Source organism: Halichoeres trimaculatus, unplaced genomic scaffold (assembly GCF_033239565.1).
Source record: "Halichoeres trimaculatus isolate MK-OKI-2021-1 unplaced genomic scaffold, fHalTri1.1 fHalTri1_scaffold_2, whole genome shotgun sequence".
Taxonomy (NCBI): domain Eukaryota; kingdom Metazoa; phylum Chordata; class Actinopteri; order Labriformes; family Labridae; genus Halichoeres; species Halichoeres trimaculatus.
The window spans coordinates 40,794,685-40,814,275 of record NW_027437180.1 but is presented as its reverse complement, the minus strand read 5'-3'; the positions used below and the strand labels follow the sequence as shown (position 1 = coordinate 40,814,275).

At 38.9% G+C, this 19,591-nt stretch overlaps 2 protein-coding genes across 2 annotated transcripts; both read right to left on the bottom strand.

Annotated features, from left to right (window-relative positions):
• Positions 1 to 242: 242 nt before the first annotated feature.
• Positions 243 to 1,222, bottom strand: LOC141800590 (NAD(P)(+)--arginine ADP-ribosyltransferase 2-like). Its single transcript, XM_074683254.1, has 2 exons — positions 1,145 to 1,222; positions 243 to 1,058 (listed from the first exon to the last, which is right to left on the bottom strand). The coding sequence occupies exons 1-2, from the start codon at positions 1,220 to 1,222 to the stop codon at positions 243 to 245; spliced, it is 894 nt and encodes a 297-aa protein (XP_074539355.1).
• Positions 1,223 to 6,824: 5,602 nt separating this feature from the next.
• On the bottom strand, positions 6,825 to 13,019 carry kpna7 (karyopherin alpha 7 (importin alpha 8)). Its single transcript, XM_074665336.1, has 12 exons — positions 12,910 to 13,019; positions 12,690 to 12,830; positions 12,534 to 12,619; positions 12,293 to 12,461; positions 12,111 to 12,210; positions 9,205 to 9,287; positions 8,138 to 8,224; positions 7,834 to 8,010; positions 7,524 to 7,757; positions 7,271 to 7,453; positions 7,047 to 7,193; positions 6,825 to 6,963 (listed from the first exon to the last, which is right to left on the bottom strand). The coding sequence occupies exons 1-12, from the start codon at positions 12,973 to 12,975 to the stop codon at positions 6,874 to 6,876; spliced, it is 1,563 nt and encodes a 520-aa protein (XP_074521437.1). The 5' UTR covers positions 12,976 to 13,019; the 3' UTR covers positions 6,825 to 6,873.
• Between the last annotated feature and the right edge of the window lie 6,572 nt (positions 13,020 to 19,591).

Below are 19,591 nucleotides of genomic sequence, written 5' to 3'. Positions count from 1 at the left end.
AGAGGGGATTTTCTCAGTAACTCTTTCAGGAAACAAATTAAAGTCAAATACTCTAATGGCAACAAAGTTTAGATACAATTTTGTCAGGACATCAAAAGCCTAAACGATCAAAAGTTTTGATGTTTAATAAAATAAAGTATCTCAGTGGAAAGCAGCACTCAGGATCAACCATAATACACTAAAAAAGAAGTTTACATGTATTTTAAACATTAAGCAAAAACGAGTAAAAACCAAAGTCTCTGTTAAACCGTATCCACAGCCTGACAGTTGAGGCCGCTGTGAACTCCAGCCGTCTCCAGCTTGAACACCACCTCACAGTCTAACTCGTTCTGTCCCGACGCGTCCACCGACACGATCTCAAACATCTCGTACGGAGGAATCAAGACCTCGTCCTCGTCAGAGTCGAACTCAGAGTAGGACTTCAGGTAGGCGCCGAAACACGTGTGGATCTCGAAACACGTCCTCCGTCCAAACTGCTTCAGGTCTTTGTTCAGCGAGCTGGAGGCGAAGGAGCCGAAGCGGATCGTCTGTCCTGCTTCTCCGCTGAAGAGCAGTCTGCTCCTCCTGTAGCTGGTGAAGCAGTTCCTCTGGTTGACCTTCAGGAGCCGGATGGCGTCCGTCAGCAGGAAGTGGAGCGAGTGGAACTCAAAGGATGTCTTATAGGACGCTTTGCCTGTACGGACGGCGCGGTTCAGGTCATTGTAGGACCCGGCTGTGTAGGCGCACAGCGCCCGGAAGTGATCCCAGGACAGCAGGTCGTAGGGGTCCTTGGTCTTCATGGCTTTGAGGGCACAGAGCTTGGTGTACGTGGAGTCCAGACCCTCTCTGGAGCTCCTGGGGAGGTGGTGGCGCTTCACTTTGATCAGCATCTGGTGGGAGCAGCCGTAGTACATGTCGTCCACGGAGTCCGGGAAGAGGCTCAGAGGGATCCTGAGGAGAGGAGCTGACGGGACGTTCAGGGAGGCGTTGGCATGGCTGGAGGACGGGGTCGGCGCCGCTTCCTGAGGAGGGGGAGGAGCCTCATCATCAGAGGACCTTGTGGTTTCTGGATCCGGCAGCTGGAGCAAAGGAAGACACAACACGAAGATGAAGATACAGACTGAGCCGTGTGTGAAATGAAAGTTTAGCCCCAGTTTTCTCTCACCGTCTTTGTATTCACAGGTCGTATCCTGACATGAAGGCAGCAGAGGACGGTGAATACAGACACAATCGTCTTCAGCATGATTAACCTAAAAAAAGAAAAATGTTAACTCTGTGACTGATTTTTGCAGAAATCACTGAAAGAAATGATTTACAAACTGCAAAAGAGTGAACTCTTATCAAGTGTTTTTGTCTTGTTTTGAGTCAAAATTGTCTTATTTCTAGGGCTGTCATTTTAACGCGTTAATTAGATTAATTAAATACACCTCAAATTAACGCGTTATAAAAATTAACGCAGATTAATCTGGATCCCAAACCCGCGGGGCGTTCAAAGACGCACTTATTTTCAAATGTCTGGCATTTACAAACCGTTTGTCCTACTTGGAAAAAGAGGTGTTCTCGCCAGATTTTCACATTTCCGACGGTCCCTGAATGTATCACACCTGACGTCAGCAACATGCTTTAACTGGGGGCGAAGCAAGAGTGATTTTTGTCGGACTGCCGTCCACATCGCGTCTATTCACACGTCCTTTTTGAAAATACAGAAAATCAACCGTTTGCTCAATTCTGTGAAAAACAGATAATTCTACACTCTTTACTGCATCAAACAAGCCCTGAATGATCGATAAATGTCTTGTATTTAAATCTAAATAATTCTTTGAAAATTTGCCTCCATCTTCCTGGTGTCATGTGTTAGCTTGGGGCTGCTCTGCACCAATCAGCAACAGTTTGTGTGTTCAGAGCATGTTAAACTGAAAATACTTCACTTTTCTTTGATCCAAGACTTGAATAAAGTGTTTTGTACATAGTTCCTCACAGTTTTTAGCCTTTAGCCCTGGTTCTCCTGACCTCATAGAAGTATAGAAGTTCATATTGCAGTGAAAATTGAGTCCACATCGAGTAAAAATGTGACAGAAGTAAAAACCGTCCTAAAAATCAAATCAGCTTATCTTAGGTGCAGGACTGTGTAGATTTTGTAAAGATAGAACCATAAAACTTTTTTCATTTGTTCCTTATGCCTCAGGGTACCTAAAAATGTGTTGTATATTTTTTAAATGTTTTTTTAATGTCTTTTAATGTAATTTTAATATCCTGGGATTCAAATGTCTTTATTTTGGGACCTTAAGCAGATATGAGATTAAAATGTGATTAATTAGATTAATTAATTACAAATCCTGTAATTACAAATCCTGTAATTAATTAGATTAATTTTTTTAATCGCCTGACAGCACTACTTATTACACTTGATATGAGCAACTTTCACCTGATCAGTCCAGAAAAATATCTTGTTTCAGGTTATTTAAGGAAAATATGAGGTCTGAATTACTGTAACTAAAAAAAATCTGCCAATGGAAATAGAGAAATTTGCTTGAAAATTTGCTTAAAAATAGAATACAATATTACAGTTTTTCTCCATTGGTTTGGTTCATTTCTTCAAAGAGAAATTATTTTCTCAAAACTCTAGGATCATTTGGCAAAACAGTCTTACAATTCAGCACAACACCATAGCTCACCTGCAGAAATTTATTTCTCTCCCAAAACGGTTCACTCACGCTTCAAAGCTAAATTCCTTTCCCATACAAAAAGTCAGTGCCACGAAAAGTTGCTTTGGCTCATTTCTTTAAAACAGACCGGACGTTCTCAACATTCTTGGTGCTTTTGCTCAAATTAACCTGGATTGATCAACATAACACCATGGGTCACCTGCAAAAAGCTCATATCTCTCCCAAAAAAGTTCAGTCATGTGTTAAAACCGAAAACAGTCAGTGCCTCCGAAACCATCGTCCCTTTGGATTTGTGTGAGCGCTTTAAGTCAAACTGTTTAGATGTTTTGTCACTACGGCAGAGGAGCATTGAAATATCCCTCATGTCCACCTCTCAGTCTGAGCCCAGTCCTTCACTGACAAAGGTTACTGAGCGCATTTTTGTCTATCTAACAAAATACAAGTATATATAAAACAGGAGGAAAAAAAGGGGAAAAAAAGACATTACGGTAAGAGCAGCCTCCAAGGTCTGACATCACACATTGCGGCCATACTGCTAAGGAAATGGTAACCGCTGTCCTCACCCTCGCTCTGCTGAGATGATGAAAGTTCTTTTTCCAGTTCTAGTTTCACCTGACGTCTGATTTATCAATTCATCAAATGTTCCCAGAGATTCATACACAGTATTCATTCATTCCTTCATTCATTCATTCATTCATGTTGCTGACTAATTTGGACAGTTGAACAGATTATTGTGGATAAGGTGACTCCTACGATGAAATGATGCTAACATGTTTTAGAATCAACAATCGGTTTAGATCAACGAGATGTATTCACTGGGAAACTGTGCTAACCGTAGGCTAACTGTGTTTTGTATTTTGCCAAACTGAACAAAAATATTTGCAATTTGATTAAATTAATGAGAAATTCAATTATGTTGTAAACAATTGCCGAGTAGTTAAGAGGTTTGTCCGTGTTATTTTCTGTTTGAAGAAATGAGCCAAACCAATAGAGAAAAACTGAAAAATAAGAAAAAAAAACACTTGATAAGATTTCAGTTTTTTTGCAGTGGAAACAAAGCGTAGATACAAAAAGTCACAGTGTGTCAGTGAATCTTACCTGATGATGATGAAGCAGCTCTTCTCCGTGAGTCCGGCCTTCAGTCTGACTGGTTCTGGTCTCCTTTTTATGTCCCAGCTGAAGTGGGGCGGTCCAGACTCAGGGTGGGGTCTGACTGTAAAAACTTCAGCTGGTGGTTTCCTCAAAGTTCCCCAGATTATTCTGAAGTTCCCACCAGAAAAAAAACGTCTTTTCCTTAAGTCAAGTTCCAGAAAAACTGTGTCAGACTTTTTATTTTTGCTGTTTGAGCTGCTGAGGTTTCACATGAGAGCAGACGCAGCGTGGGGACAAAGTCAGGACGATGATGATGATGATGATGATGATGATGATGATGAGAGCCTGTTGTTTAGTTTCTCGTATTAAGACATTATTCTTATTTTAAGAAACTTGACAAGTATATTGGTTCATTTCAAGCATTTCATTCTTTTTTTCTTAAGTATCAAATCTGACTTTTTTCCGGACTCAACAGGTGAAATTGAGTCAGTGTAAACCTGATGCAGTGAGTTAAACTGATAATTCTGTAAGAATAACAGCTTTTATTTGTAAAAGAAAAAAAAAGTCCAAACAAGGAGTTCAAAACGTCTTATTTGGAGAAATTATGAGACAAAAATGACGCCTGAATTTCTTGGAAGGGTAAAAACCCACAACACACACATGCACTGTGAACACAACATAATTAAAATTAGTTCAGATGAACTGAGGAAACACTGTGTGGAGACTTTAATGAGGAAACACTGAAGGTCAAAGATGTTTAAACTCAAGACAAGAAAATAAAAAAAAAAATCTAAAAAAAAAATACTAAGACTAAAGAAGTAAAACAGAAAATGAGAACTGAGAAAATGAGAATGTAGAACTAAAACTGTTGAGAATTAGAAAGCTGGTAAAAGTAGTAAAGTAAATAAGAAAAATTAAGTAAACAAATAAAAAAAGATGTTTCAACTCTAAAAGATTAAGATTATGTGCCTTTAAACAGAATAAATTCAGAATTTTTGTAGATAAAGTTAAACTCAGTTTGAAGCTGGATTAAAAAGGTGAGTTTAAAGTTTGCTTTAAAAACATTTAATCTCAGTGCAATGAGCCACAGATGACTTCTGCTTTAAATAAACTTCCTCAGTGTTTGGGATTAAGAGGAACTGGTGAAAGTTGCAAGTGCGCAAACGTTCAGCAAAAACAGGGTTCCTACAGCTCAAGGCAAGTTAGATTTAAGACTTTTTAAGACTTTTTAATGACGTTGGAAATCAAATTTAAAAACAAGTCGACAATGAACCACAGATGAAACAAAACAAAACTAACAAACAAAAACACCACATGAATTACCTGGGTTAGAGGCAATTTTAACCCTTTGTTTATTTTACATAAAACATCACTTTCTACCTTTTTTTAACCCCATTTTTACAACTTTGTCTATTTTGCCCCCATTCATCTTTTTTGGCCACTGTCACGAACATTTTTGGAGTTTTTTGCGTGGTTTTTGAAATTTAATTTCAAATGTATTTCTCAATTTTGCTGCCATAATCAGTTTTTCTAAGCCACTTTTGGATTTTTTTTTGCCAATTTTTGCTCATTTTTTTCTCTCTCCAGCCACCCTAGGGGTGGATCCGAATAGTCCTTCCTAAGTCCTTTCCTATCCACTTTACCTTAACCCCGATAAAAAACGTCACAGGGTCAAGGGAAGGAGGGGAAAGATGAGAGGAAAGGAGAACTGCGGCCAAAGAGGAATTCGACTACACTTTTACTCTGATGTCATATTTATGGGACAATTACTTGTGACGTAGATAAGCCACGACGAACTACAATGTTTGAAAATGAACTACAAGAAGCGCATTTGTCCTCTGCCTTATCTCACAGAGTCGTTTCGTGTCTTCACCGGTTATCATCAACAATCCATGATCAGAGGATTTACCTGTGACGGTGTTTTGTCTTTGGTCATACAGTGTGTGTGAGCTTGGTGAGAGCATCTATAAATGTTGACAGTCTGAAGCCTGATAACACAAGAGGACTGTGGATAATACAGCAGACTGTCAGAAACACTACACCCCCTGTACATTGTTTGAATTCATTATATTTGGAGTATTGTAAAAGTCCTCATTTCTCCTTCTTTTACTGATTTTAATAAACGTTATTACTTCTATCACTAGTGACTCATTGTTTCAGTTCGGAAATGCAACCAAACGTTTGGGGTTATAAATCTTTTTGACGTTCATACATCGTGAACACAATAAACACATTCAGGCAGACACATGATGGTAAATGTTAGAAAAGCAACAGTCTCTCACATAATTTCTGTCCCTTCTCCACCGTAAGTTTCCGTAAACTTTCGGCAGTAGCCGTGTTTTTACACGTCACGTGCAGCAAGGCATTATGGGGCGTTTTCTTCTCCTCTCTTTTTGAAAAGGATGGTCCGGTGTTTCCTAAGCTAAAGGAGATATTAAAGGAAGCAACGACCCTCCTTTCCTTAACTTTTAGAGAATTCAAACAGCACTTATCATGGCCGACGCTTAAATGCTTCCGGGTCATTTCTTCAGTTTGGAAGGTTCCTTATCAGAAATGGACTATTCGGATGCACCCTAGGTAGAACCAAGACATGCGTCTGCTTTAAAAGTTCCTGGTGCAACCACATCACCGTTTTGTTAGGTCCACTATTGTGATTACGCGATGTTGCCACGAGAGTAAATCAGGAAATTATTTAGAAAAATGGATAAATGTTACTAAATATTTTTTTACTTCAAACTAACATAAATCTTACCAATGTGTTCAAATTTTTAAGACTTTTGAAATTTGGATTCAAGACTTTTTAATGCCAATTCAGGCCTTATTTTTAGAATTATGAATTCAATGCCTTTTAAGACTTTTCAAGGATCTGCAGGAACCCTGTGAAATGACAGACTCTTTAAAAGGGGAAGTTTTAATTTTAGTGCCAGTGAAAACTGAAAGCAAAAACTAATTTTAGACGCCAGAATCACTGCTGTGCTGCAACATGTGTAAAACCAGGAGCCTCTTCCTGTTTGGGAAGTTTCTTTGACCTCTTACTCTGAACTTTCTCCTTTCTGCTTCAGACACGTCAACATCAGAGAACGTAGGGTATCAAAATTTATTTATTCAAACATTTAGAAATCAGAATGTACAAATTTTAAAAGTCAAATGATCTCGTGACGTCAGGGCTCTTAAACACGAAGGCATCCTCTGTGGCGTCGACTTTGACATCTTCCACCTCCTCGCCCTGAAAGAACGACAGGAAACAGAAGTCAAAGGCAGCGGTGGGATCATGATCAAGCTGGAGCGCCGCTCACGGTTTTTACTCACGTCACAGAAGTACTTCTGTATGAGGGCGTGCGCGGCCTGGTACACCATCTCATTCTCGTGGTTCTGCAGCACCTCGATCCGGTCCAGGCCGCCCAGCTCCTCCACCAGCAGGCTCAGCTTCTCCGTCTCGCCGAGCTTCTCTGCCGCCTGAAAAGTCACGAGTTGAGACCCAAACGCTCTGATGAAACGCTTCAAAAGAAAACGCTTCGACGACCGACGCTCACCATGAAGATGTTGTTGATGGCGTCCAGGATGACCAGGATGACTTTGGGATCCTTCACCTGCAGCAGGTTGATGATGGCCCCTAGGGCGCCACTCCGTACCAGGTGGACCACCTGCTCCACAGTGCCCCCACTGGTGAAGTTGGTCACTGCCCACACGGCCTCCCTCTGGGTCTTGAAGTCTCCCTGAGGAGACGCAGCAGAGTTTAATCACGTGAATCATGAACGTCTAAGATCTGTTTCTGCTTCTACTCACGTTCCTGAGCTGCTCCACCAGCGGAGCGAGGAGGCCGCAGGTGATCAGCTGCTGGATCTGCTTACAGGGTCCCGCGGCGATGTTGGACAGCGCCCACGCCGCCTCTTTCTGCACGCTGGCCTTGGGGTGCCTCATAAGCTCAGGCAGGACTTTCAGGATACCCGCTTCGATCGCCACCTGGGTCTGCTGGTCCGAACCGCTCACGATGTTCCCCATGGTGCGGAGGGCGGGGGTCTGCGGGGCGGAGCGGAGGGAGTCGTTTTAGTTTGTTTAAAGAGACGTTAAAACTTGAAGGGTGGCGTCCTCTCACCATGACGCTCAGCTCCTGGTGGCCCATCAGCTCCACCAGCCGGGGGACGATGCCGGTTCTCACCACGATGTCGATGCGCTCGTTCTCGCCGTCGGACAGGTAGGAGAGGGCCCAGCACGCGTCAGAGAGGATGTCTTTATCGCTCAGGTGGAGGAGCTGGATCAGAGAGGGGAGCACCTGGAGACAGGAAGCAGTTTCAGTCAACAGTGCTTAAATTTTTCCAGTGGAGTAAGAATCTTAATTTCCCAGAGTTTGACATTTTTCTGGATTTTAAAAACCATAAACGGAGTTTCCAGTCACTCACCTGTTGGACTGCAGACAGAGGCGGACAGGGGTTTTTATTTCGACACAAGTTGGATAACGTCCACGTGAGGTTACGCAGGTAGCCGACCTGGAGAGACACAGATAAGGCTGAAAGACCTCACCTGCTCTAGAAATAAAGATTTATCGTTTGATCAGGTCTGACTGAAGCCAGGAGTTTGGAGCTGTAGTTTAACCTCCACACTTCAGGTTTACTGAGCTCAAACTTTGCTTATTTGAAAACTAAATCTCAGCCTCAGTTTATAAATCGAATCGTCATCCTATTAAAATAATGGCCCGAGTAATTTTTTTTACAAGACTATCCTCAATTCTCCAGGTCTTTTTTGCGTTTTTTTTTTATTGATCTTAACCCATTTCCAACATCCAGTTTGGACGATGTTTTGAAACCTGACCATTAACTGTCCTTTAATTCCATAAAGCAAACCTTAATTGAACAAATATTGGGTCAATCATTCGCTGAGTAGGCATATTGATACATCTACCAAAAAGCAAAAACATCTCTTTAGTTTTAAAACTTTGTGGGAGATTATCGCCTTGTGCTCGTTTGTTTGGATACAGAAATAAGAGAGCTAGCCAGGAATAGGTAGCTAGCTAGAAGTAGCAAAACATGTAGTTGTGAAATTTGGATTAAATTACTACACATTATCCTCTAGCCCTTCTGATAGTAAACCTAATCATTCACCAGGAGAAACTGATTCAAGAGTCATCTTTACGACTTCTTCTGTGCTTAAGTTTCGATTTCTTCTTGAAGCAGCTGCCATCATAAAAGCTTGATAAATTGTCACACATTTTATCCTAAATAATCCAAAGTTTCGACTTAGGATAGAAATAAAATGACCCTCTTAAGCCATTGTGCTGTAGGGGGTTAAGGAGCATGATCCTTTGAGCTAAAGATTTAAGCGATTTTACCGGAGATGATTTAAGACCAAAACTCTTTCAATGAAAAATGGCTTATAGGCCGTTATTTTAATAATGTGATGAAACGTGCCATCTGAAGTTAGAAAGTTGCAGACGTGTGTGTGTGTGTGTGTGTGTGTGTGTGTGTTGTACCGGTGTGTCCGGAGAGATCCGGGCGAGTAGAGCTGGGATGACGTTACAGCTGATCAGGATGTCTCTAGAAGCTGAACCGTCACCTGTGGAGTGGATACCGTTAAAGGTTAGCAAGAAAGTCAAACATCACAGAAACATTCACTGCTAAAACTCAAATCTAAACTACATTCGTCTGAAAAGTCCAGAAAAAAACTAATTTCAACATCTCGAAACAAATTTCACCTCAAGTGTGTAAAGAATCTGCCAATGAGGTAAAAATAAAAATCAAGTTTCTGGAAACAAAAGCATAGTTATGTTTAAGTGTTGGTCTGTTTATATTCGACCAGGAATATCGCATTTACCCGTTTTTCATTGCTTGCACTTTTCTAAAACAGGGTTCCTGCGGATCCTTGAAAAGTCTTAAAAGGCATTGAATTCATAATTCTAAAAATAAGGCCTAAATTGGCATTAAAATGTCTTAAATCCAATTTTAAAAGTCTTAAAAATCTAACCACATTAATAAGATTTATGATAGATTGAACTAAAAAAACATTTAGCAAAATGTATCCTTTTTTTCAAAAAGAATTCACTGATTTATTGTCATGGCAACATCGTGTAATCACAAAAGCAGAACTAACAAATCAGTGATGTGGCTGCACCAGGATCTTTCAGAGCAGACGCATGTCTTGGTTTTAACTACAGTGCCTGGAGAGGGAAAGAAAAGGTGAAAATCTGGCAAAAAAAATCCAAAAGTGGCTTAGGAAAATTGATTATGGCAGCAAAATTGTAAATTAAATTGAAAATTTAATGTAAAAAATATCATGTAAAGATTCCAAAAATGTTTCTGACAGTGGTAAAAAAATGGAGGCAAACTAGAAATAAATATATAAAAACGGGCTTAAAAAGATAAAAATGGTCCAGAAGTGGGACAAAGTGTATGAATAAAGGTCAAAAAAGGGATGAAATTGCAAAAACTGGGCAAAAATGGTACGAAAGTGGAAAAAGGATAATAAATAGGTGCATAATAGGTATGAAATTGCAAAAAAAAAAAAGGGGAAAAATGTGTAAAAAAATCCATAGGTAGCTTAAGAAAGTAGTCTTTGGCAGCAAAATTGGGAATTAAATTTGATATTAAATTTGAAAAAACATGTAAAAGTTACAAAAATGTTTCTGACAGTGGCCAAAAAACGATGACTGGGGGGAAAAATAGGCATAAAGCTGTAAAAATGGGGTTAAAAAGAAGACAAAAAGTGATGTTTTATTTAAAATAAACATTGGGTCAAAATGGCCTCTCACCCAGGTAAATCATGTGGGGTTTTTATTTTGTTTTGTTTGTTTCAATTGTGGTTCGTTGTCAATTTGGTCTTAAATTTGATTTCAAACGGCTTAAAAAAAAAAAAAAAAGTCTTAAATTTAACTTGGCCTGAGCTGTAGGAACCCTGTAAAATGTAGACTGAAAATTGACGCATACCAAGATTTAAATTGCATAATGCAGACATGTCGATATCTAACCTCATTTTAGTTGTAGCTGAAACAAGCTAAATCAGTTCTTTCACTAAAAATCAACAAAATAAATCTGATAAGATCACTGATTAAAACTTTAGAGCGATAACTTGGCAAGCTTTAAAATTTCTCTACAGTATATAATGTTTTACAAGTTTCATGTGTCAAAACAAAATCCTGGAAACATTGATTAGTAAAGCCTTGAACATCGCACGCTGGAGACATTTCTGTTTCTTAAAGTAAAGTTTTCGCTAACAAAAAAAATTTGATTGAGAAATAAACATGATTTTGTTGTTTAATTGTTTGCACATGCTCATTTACTGATTCAGTCTTCTACCAAACTCTGAATTTAAAAAAATGCTGCATCTCATTTCAACTATTTATACACTAGTAGTTGTGATTCATTGCAAAGCCTCTATTTGAATAAAGTGAAAAAAAAAAAAAAATAGTTTTTCTAGTGTAGCTTTTGCGAGGAAGCTAAAGGCTAACCTCTTTACATCATCCCAACCCAAAGCCAGTTTGAGTCATTTTTCCAATAATGTCCCTGAGCTTCAATGTTTCGAGTCAGTGACAAACAAACAGAGGCTGCACATGTAAACAACTTAAAGTTGAAGATTATTTCAACTGTAAGAGCAAAACCTGCCTATAGAGGGCGCATTTTCTTTAAGTCACCTTGAGAAATCTCATCTTAGACACTGAAATGTACAAGTCGTTGTATTTTTCACGGCAGCAAAGAGGCTGAAATTTGTGCCGAGTCTCAAACTTTCCCTTGTGGAAAAAAAAAAAGCTGAAACAAGAGAATGTCAAATTTGTTGTGAAAATTTCTCTAAACTGGAAAATTATCCATCTATGCAGCAAGAAAAGTTCATTTACCAAGAATCTTTAAAAACGTGAGTCTTCAGAAGTAATCCTAAGTGTCAGGAGGAGAAAATACTTACTTTTAGATTAGAATAAATTGAAAAACACACTTTCTGAAGCACAATAAGTGGAGCATACTGAATTTACACAAGTCTAATTCCATTGTCTGTCATTTTAATTTCGGCAAAATAAAGTTTTTGTTACATTACGGAGCCGAAAATGAGCTTTAAGATGTCAAACTGTGGAGTTGTGGTTTCATTTGTTTGGTTTCTCTACGGTTATTGTTACATTTTTTGTAAAATTCCCAGCTATTTAGGTCAGTTAATCTGTATATATAATCACGGTTATAGGAGTTAGTTTTACATCAAGTAACTTGAGGCTACTACAGAACTTTGAAACAAGTTTTTTTTTTTTTTTTTACAAGATTTTTTTTTTCAGATCTCCTGAATGATTCAGACAAATAAGACATGCTCAGTCTCAACTCAAGATTAATGAACTTGATCAAATAAGTTAAAATAAAATAAAAAAGGTTTATTGTTGAACATGACAGGCTTTTAAAAGTTTACCTGCGATGTTTCCCAGAGCCCACACCGCCTGCTCGCTGATGTGCAGCATGGGCGAGGCCAGCAGGGAGATGAAGACGGGCACAGCTCCACTCTCCACCACCTGTTTCACACAGACACACAGGTGAGTGAACGTCTGCTCCTAACAGTAAATCCCCTCTGCTTGGTTGACCCTGTGTGCCCACCTGCTGCGTGTGCCAGGACGTCCCTGAGGCGATGTTGGTCAGAGCCCACGCCGCCTCAAACTGCAGCGTGGGCTCGTCGTCCATCCCCAGGAAGGACACGAAGCGGGACAGCAGACCTGCGTCGACGATCTCCTTCAGAGGAGGGTTACGCTCCTGAGACAGCAGCTTCCTGTACGACAAACAGAGGCGTGAGAAGCTCCCCCAGGAGGCGGGGCTACAACGAGCGGGCTCCACGTCTCACCTGGCAGCCTGACAGCCTCTGGTCTGGGCCTCCTTACTGTCACTGCTCACGTCTTTAATGATGTCCTCGATGGAGAAAACCGCCACCTACAGCCACAAACACAGCGTTACACCTTCACTCTGTGGATCAAACCATCACAGACGGATCCAAACTGACCGTGTCGGTGGAGTAGTCCGGAGAAAGAGCGTCTTCATCCGGCAGAGACGACAGGGTCACGTTTCTCCTCTTCATGAAACTCTCATTTTTATGAGCTTTCCTCAGCTCCACGCACTCTGTGATTCTTTTCTCTCGGAGTTTCTGTGAGGAGTAAAAATAAAACATTAAAAAAATCAGCTTCGTTTGAGTTTATACCATGACTGAACAGAAACACACTCACAGCCGGATCTTTGCCTTTGTTCTTGAACTTTCCGAGCCGCTCGTCTGTGACGTTTTTGGTGGGCATGGTGGACTCTCACGGCGCCTCTGACACGAGAAACATTCACAGAAAGAGTCAGCAGGAGGCTTTTAAGGTGGACTGATGACACAGGTGGATGTAATCAGCTGATGAGGGAGCCACCTGATTGGCTGAGTGGTTGAAAGCAGCATTTTTCTGTAGACTGCTTCTGGAGGCTGCTGGTTTAAGCTGTGCCCCAATTCAGCGCCTCCAAATGCAGCCGACGAATCCGTCCTCCGTTTCAGGGGCCGGGAAGGACGGGTTCAGTGAATCCTTCATAGCCTCACATATCCCAAGATTCATTGCGCATGAACACCCAACATGATGGACACGGCCGAACTCCAAAAGGAGTCCTGTTTTATCCACATATGAAGGATATCTGGCAACAACTATGTGATTGTGTTTCTAAAACGTGAAAGAATATTTTGTTTTTCTGTGTGAAAATGTGTTTGGGCTCTTTTCAAGTGATATACTGAAAAACAGTTCTTTAGAAATCTTCTCATTATTATAAAAAAATATGAATGAAAATTCTCTTGGGAAAAAAACTTGGTGTTTTTTTATCTATTTATTTTTTTTACAGGGAATTCAAAAAAGACATTAAATCATTTAAACAGCTTTTATTTTATACGTTTTTTATTTATCATCCCCCCAGCACTTGATCAAATGTTGAAAATGTACGTTGTTGCCTTACTCTCATGTAAATGTTAGATCTATACTCTATCAATAGGGATAATAATAATAATAATAAAAATAATGATAAATAATAATAATAATAATAATAATTATTATAATTATAATTATAATTATAATAATAAAGATAAATAATAATAATAATAATAATAACAATAATAATAACAATAATTATAATAATAATAATAATTATAATAATAATAATAATAATAATAATAATAATAATAATAATAATAATAATGCAAAGTAACAAAAAGATAGTAAAAATCATCCTGTTTAAATGTGAGGTTTTGGTTTACGTGTGTTTAAAAGTAATGTAAGCCTGACAGGTGAGGGTGGCGCTGTGTGACGTCGAGGGTGACAAACAGGAAACGCTTCGTAGACCAGACCGTCTCAATTTAGTTTGGCCTTTGCGGTCTACACAGGCTACAAAGGCCGGGTCCTCCGAAGGCTGCAGCCCCTGAAGTGGGACACAGCTTTATTTGGTGCATTAAAGGCTGTGTGCTTCTATCTCTTTTTCGTCATCTTTGTATTTGGAGTGGATCATTACTTTGTACGGCTCATTGTCGGTCATGGACACCAAACTTTTTGTGTCTTCAGTGATATTTTTACTACTTTTCTCCTGTGTTTGTCTGGAGATCCTACATGTAACCATGGCTGCATTGTTTACATGTGAACTCAGCTGTTAGCAGCCTGTAGCATGTCAATGCTAACCCGTGCTAGGCCGGATGTTCCCCCAAGGTGAGGAGAATGAGGTGAGGACGGCGTGCTGGTTCTCAGGTGTGAGCTAAGAGGTGACGACATGGACCTGTCCTTCCATCCATCGTTATTGGGAACGTAAGATCTATCTACAATAAGATGGACGAGCTAGCTGTGCTAACCCAGCAACAGAGGGAATACCAGAGGGCAGAGTAGCATCATGCTATTCACAGACATGGCTAACAGAGCTAACAGCAGACACCAAGGCCACATGTGAAGAGCTTCACCTGCTGTGAGCAGACAGGATCCAGGAGACAGAGACTGAACAGACTGCTGAAGAAGCTCAGTCCTGGACCCTCTGACCCACTTAGCAGATTTTTTTATTTCACTCTTAGAAATTCAGGGACTGTTTTTTTCTTTTAATATCTTGAAATAAGACATTTCTCTGGGCTTGTCAAGTAAAAGCATCTCACACTTAGTGGTATAAAATGTTTTCATTAAAAAAAAGAATTTATAATCTGCTTATGTTTCAGTTTTTAGCGATACTGTAATATGTAATAAAAAGCTTTAAGGGCTCATCAATAAACGTCAACATTCATATTTGAAGAGGGATAATTGCTTATCCAAAAGTAAATGTGAGAGATAAAACTCAAATTATTTTAAGATTAAATCAGAAATAATGGAAAAAATGTCTGCACAAAATGCCATGATGTGTCCTTCAACACTAGATGGCAGCATAACACAACTTCATAACAGCGAGCGTGTTCCTGCTGTTTCTGCTTCTTTTAGTTTGAGCCGCACAAACTCAATGAATAAATCATGCCATTAATAGGTTAAGATAAATAAACAGACTGTGTATAAATGAGGGGGAGGTGTGTGTGTGTGTGTAAGTGTGTGTGTGTGTGATGAAGTCAGGTGTTCCTCTTTTACCTCCAGGAAACTCTGAACAATAGCAGCTCCAGAGGAGGCTTCCCTTTCTGCAGGTTATAATCATCAGGAGAGAGGGTCACAGCCCTCATCGCGCCCGTTTCCTCCACAGCAGCTCCTCCAACCTTTTTCTCACACCTTACTGTCACACACACTCACTCACACACAGTCACACTCATACAGTAAGAAACGGAGGGAGTGTATCTTATCAAATGTTGCGTCCACTTCCAACAAGGTGCTAACTTCACAACCATCCTGGTTATGTCTGTCTCACACAAACATAAAACAAAATATCACTTTGTGCTTATTAAATTATAAACAATAATAAATCCATCAAATCTAAATTTTCCTGTTTTGAAATATACAAATATGATCCAGTTTTTACATTAAAAGACAAAGCTTACGACCACAAGTTTTCTTCATAAACCAATGGTTTCCAAACTTTTCAGCTCCTGGTCTCCAAACACCAGAGACCAGCATTCCTCCGCTGTGGGAAAACACGACCACTCCAGTACAGAAATAGATCAAAACAAACAAAAAAGATACTAAGTCGCGTTCAAGACAGTCTGTAGAAGTGTTTATCACAGTTTGATAATTGTGCGTGTGTGTGAACAGCCTGCGGGATCCTCCTGCTGGCCTCCTGACCTGGAAGTACTTATGGTTCCTCAGAGACCCTGCAGGGTGTGGACGGCCCTCGTCTGGCCCTGATGTCCTGGCTCCCTGTTAGTCTGAACAATGTGAGGTGAGCGGAGGAAATTCCAGTGAGCAGGTTCAAGGTTCATAAAAACGTGCAGATGGAGATCCAACGACAGCGAGCGCAGAAACCAGATCATCAGATAACAGTTCTTTACTTTGTTTTATTTTTTTTAATGCTCCCTACATCTAACAGGTCAGAGTCTTACAAATGAGAGATGGTGATTAAAAATACTTGAAGAGAAATTCAATCAAAGTGCTTGTAAAACAAAATCAAAGAGCAATTATACACCACAGGAAAAAAAACAAATAATTAATTTCAATTCCAAAACAAAAACAATAAAAACTGAGAATGATGATTTTATACTGTTTTAACTTTATCTAACCTTTTTAAAAAAAAGAAATGTAACTCTGAACCTCCTAAAAAATTTGATAAAAAGAAAATCTGCCTGGTTTATACTTCTAGCCGAAGCTGTCATGACCACTACAAACTTCTGCAGTCCCCCTCCACAACACATGAGGGCAGTGTGATTTGTACAGATGCCAGATTACATATTTCAAGTCTAACTACATTTTCTTGATGCTTATTCACAGCAGTTTGGAGTATATTATGGCATATTGAAGCGGATGCATGTTGCCTTTTATCTACACCAACTATTGAAACCCAGAGGGACTTCAGGCTTAGAAATAGCATTTAACTGTTGACGCTCAAATCATTGTGTTATTGTTTTTTTTTTTTTATTGTGTCTTTTTATCTATGTTTTGCATTAAATGAAGGGTCTGAGCACTTTGAAAAGTGCTACACATTATAAATCTATTATTATAATAATTATTCTTATTATTATTGTTGTAATAATAATAATAATAATAATAATAATAATAATGATAATAATAATAATAATAATAATAATAATAATGATAATACTAATAATAATAATTATAATAATAATAATAATTATTATTATATAATAAAAATATCATTATTATTATATAATAAAAATATTATTGTTATTATTTTTATTCCGAATTTTTACTTTTTAAATTTTTATATTATTATTATTATTTTATTATTATTATGTTGAAATGCTGAACACAGCAAAATGTTCAGAATGTGTACGAGAATTGAGCTTGCATCTCTCAAATTTCTAACCTTTTTACTTTTCTAAATATTAGACATTAAAAAACAAAAACAAAAATTAGCCTTTGAAAATGGATGGGTAACGATCCATCACCATGGAAACCCGACAGTCTCTTTATCTTGCTCACCACAGGGGGGATGATGTCATCCCGTGATGTCATCCACCTAGCATGCTGAATGTTGAAATGGTGCAGTGCCTCCATCTTTCTCCTGCTTGTTTTCATTTTAAGTCAAAATCTGTGAAAACCACACAGCTGATGATGATGATGATGTCACAAGGTGTTCAGTTTAGGACTGGTGAACTTGGAGGGTTGAGGGCTCAGCATTTCAACATTCAGCATTTTCTCTGGGAATGCAGTTGCCCCTTCTGGTAGTTATCATGTTAACAGTTGTCACATAAACCTGAAAGTCATCTGCATAGCAATAAAAAACAACAAGGAAGGATGGTGTGAAGGCGTCTAAGGAGATAACGGTGTTGAAAATGTTATAAATACTGGAAACTTACACCACATACGTATGCAGTGCGACTTTGTTGCGCTGCGTAAGTCAGCTGCATGCTCAGTTCAACAAGCTGTATGACTGACAGACAGCTGGAGTCACAGACCAAGGAGTTCCTGCTCTTCGCACTCCGTTGATCAGTCTCTCTTCATCCATGTTGGACTGTAAAACCTCAAACCTGTTGACTCCTGGTCTGGCTCCACTTATTTTGTCCATTTATCATCATAGTCAAGATAAATACAAACTGATTTTGACACTGACTGTTTTATTTTGAAAGTCTCTGGGTGTTTTTAGGCAGTTTCCGGCCACAATGTCCTGTCCTGCTTGATCTTTACTACGCTGAGTTTATGCCTTTGTTTTTCTTTTTTTAACTCAACAGGTTAGAGGACATTAAGATTGCAAGTTTTCCCAATCAGAAGCACAGCTCAGCTGATTGACAGGTGGGAACCCTGAGGCACAAAGCCTGCCCCATTTACCGTATTGACCCCAAGGGGCAACATCCTGGTACAGGGTTCCTACAGCTCAAGCCAAGTTAAATTTAAGACTATTTAAGATTTTTTTGAGGCCGTTTGAAATCAAACTTAAGACCAAGTTGACAACGAACCACAATTGAAACAAAAAAACAAAATAAAAACACCACATGATTTACCTGGGTGAGAGGCCATTTTGACTCAATGTTTATTTTAAATAAAACATCACTTTTTGTCTTCTTTTTAACCCCATTTTTACAGCTTTATGCCTATTTTTCCCCCCATTCATAGTTTTTTGGCCACTGTCAGAAACATTTTTGTAATTTTTTCATTTTTTTTTCAAAAATTAATATCAAATTTAATTCCCAATTTTCCTGCCAAAGAATATTTTCTTAAGCTACCTACGGATTTTTTTTACACATTTTTCCCCTTTTTTTTAAAATTTATTTTTATTTTTTTTCAATTTCATACCTATTATGCACCTTTTTATTATCCTTTTTCCATTTTTGCCCAGTTTTTGCAATTTCATCCCTTTTTTGACCTTTATTCATACACTTTGTCCCACTTCTGGACCATTTTTATCTTTTTAAGCCCGTTTTTATATCTTTATTTCTAGTTTGCCTCCAATTTTTTTTTGACCTCTGTCAGAAACATTTTTGGAATTTTTACACGATTTTTTTTACATTAAATTTTCAATTTACTTTCCAATGTTGCTGCCATAAGCAATTTTCCTAAGCCACTTTTGGATTTTTTTTGCCAGTTTTTCACCTTTTCTTTCCCTCTCCAGGCACTGTAGTTAAAACCAAGACATGCGTCTGCTCTGAAAGATCCTGGTGCAGCCACATCACTGATTTGTTAGTTCTGCTTTTGTGATTACACAATGTTGCCATGACAATAAATCAGTGAATTCTTTTTGAAAAATATATACATTTTGTTAAATATCTTTTTAGTTCAATCTAACATAAATCTTATTAATGTGGTTAGATTTTTAAGACTTTTGAAATTTGGATTTAAGACATTTTAACGCCAAATAAGGCCTTATTTTTAGAATAATGAATTCAATGCCTTTTAAGACTTTTCAAGGATCTGCAGGAACCCTGCTGTTAGTAAAAATGAAGCCTATGTGGAAGTGTTAAAAGTTGCTGTTGGTTGAGGATCTGTTTGAGGCTGGCTGCAGAAAGTCCATAAAAATAAGAACAGGCTTTTATGGCCTTAAAAAGCATATTTACAACCGGGTTCAAATAACGGCTTGGGTCATTTGATTGTCCAATGAGAGACACAGCTCAGGTCACATGACTGACGAGCGCCCTGTGGCTGTTCGAAGAAAAACTCACAGCTAGTGTCATATCCAATATGGCTGCGTCTGATCGGCTCAATTTCGTGGTTTCAGGAACAGACGGGCGACATTGTGGAGGCTACGTCCATGTTTCGTACAGTCTATGGTTGAATCCAGCGACGATAGTATCAAAAACTCTGTACCAGAAACAGATGGGTGACATCATAGAGACTA

Excerpts from the sequence above, each read along its gene's own strand:
- LOC141800590 (XM_074683254.1), bottom strand. The coding sequence starts at position 1,222 with ATGCTGAAGACGATTGTGTCTGTATTCACCGTCCTCTGCTGCCTTCAT. Across the intron at positions 1,059-1,144 it reads GACCTGTGAATACAAAGACG|CTGCCGGATCCAGAAACCAC; the intron begins GTGAGAGAAAAC and ends CCTTTGCTCCAG.
- kpna7 (XM_074665336.1), bottom strand. The coding sequence starts at position 12,975 with ATGCCCACCAAAAACGTCACAGACGAGCGGCTCGGAAAGTTCAAGAAC. Across the intron at positions 8,011-8,137 it reads CTCTGTCTGCAGTCCAACAG|GTGCTCCCCTCTCTGATCCA; the intron begins GTGAGTGACTGG and ends TCCTGTCTCCAG. Across the intron at positions 6,964-7,046 it reads TACAGAAGTACTTCTGTGAC|GGCGAGGAGGTGGAAGATGT; the intron begins GTGAGTAAAAAC and ends TCGTTCTTTCAG.